This window comes from Microtus ochrogaster, chromosome 8, assembly GCF_000317375.1.
Source record: "Microtus ochrogaster isolate Prairie Vole_2 chromosome 8, MicOch1.0, whole genome shotgun sequence".
Taxonomy (NCBI): Eukaryota; Metazoa; Chordata; class Mammalia; order Rodentia; family Cricetidae; genus Microtus; species Microtus ochrogaster.
The window spans coordinates 11,430,261-11,431,232 of record NC_022015.1 but is presented as its reverse complement, the minus strand read 5'-3'; the positions used below and the strand labels follow the sequence as shown (position 1 = coordinate 11,431,232).

Below are 972 nucleotides of genomic sequence, written 5' to 3'. Positions count from 1 at the left end.
GTGAGAGGGGAGTGGGAGGAGGGGAGGGAGTGGGAATTTGGATTCGTATTTTTTAAAGTAATAAAATAAAATAATAATAAAAAGTATTGTCTATAGTTTCTGTTTAAAAGGCTGGTGGAATTCTGCTGTGATTCCATCTAGATCTGGTTTTTTTTTTAAGTCAGAAGGTGGGGACTCTGGGCTGGCATACCTAATACTAGTTCACTCAATGAAAATATAATAGATGACTACCTGACCACAAATTCATGTTTTCCCTCCCTCCTTATTGCCCTCAGCAAACCTGTACATCATAATGGGGAATGGCTGTTCCAAGGGAGCCTGGTTTAACCTTCATTGTCCTGGAAACTCTGCAGGTGAGTCCCTGTGAGGAGAGAGAGAGAAAACAGTGGGGCTCAGGAAAAGCTGCGCAGTCAGCGGAAGGAAGGGTTCAGTGACCAGGTCTCACTCCTGCCCGAGTCATTCACACTCCTGTCTTCTCCACTCCCATCCTCCGGCTTTCTCCCTTTCCTGGAACCCCAATCCTAGTGGCTTCACCAAAATATTTGCTCAGAAGACAATCTGGTTACTCCCCAGGGAAGAGAAATGAACAGCTACTCTCCACAAAGCCAGCTAGCTGAGAGAAATGGGTTCTCATATTTTCCAGCACAGTACAGTGACTAAAATCAGCAGCAATGGACCCCATATCTCCAAGCTGGAGAAGAAGGATAAATGCTTGAGTAGGTGGGTAAGCCTAATACCCCGAGTAACCATGATATGTGGTGCACAGATAGAGAAATATCACACAGCAGGCGTGGTAGGACAATTGTGGGTCCCATGCAAGGTCTGGGCTTGGTTCTCAGTTTCTCAAGAAGGAGAAGAAGAAGAAGAAGAAGAAGAAGAAGAAGAAGAAGAAGAAGAAGAAGAAGAAGAAGAAGAAGAAGAAGAAGAAGAAGAAGACGAAGAAGACGACGACGACAAGGAGGAGGAGGAAGA

The 972-nt window shown here is 45.1% G+C and overlaps 1 protein-coding gene across 1 annotated transcript in view; it reads right to left on the bottom strand.

Annotated features, from left to right (window-relative positions):
- The window catches only part of Acsm2b (acyl-CoA synthetase medium chain family member 2B), a 30,880-nt gene that overhangs the window by 14,885 nt on the left and 15,023 nt on the right, over positions 1 to 972 (bottom strand). The window contains exon 8 of the mRNA XM_005351070.1: positions 281 to 361. Coding sequence (XP_005351127.1) covers positions 281 to 361 — 81 coding nt within the window. The remainder of the gene's footprint in view (positions 1 to 280; positions 362 to 972) is intronic.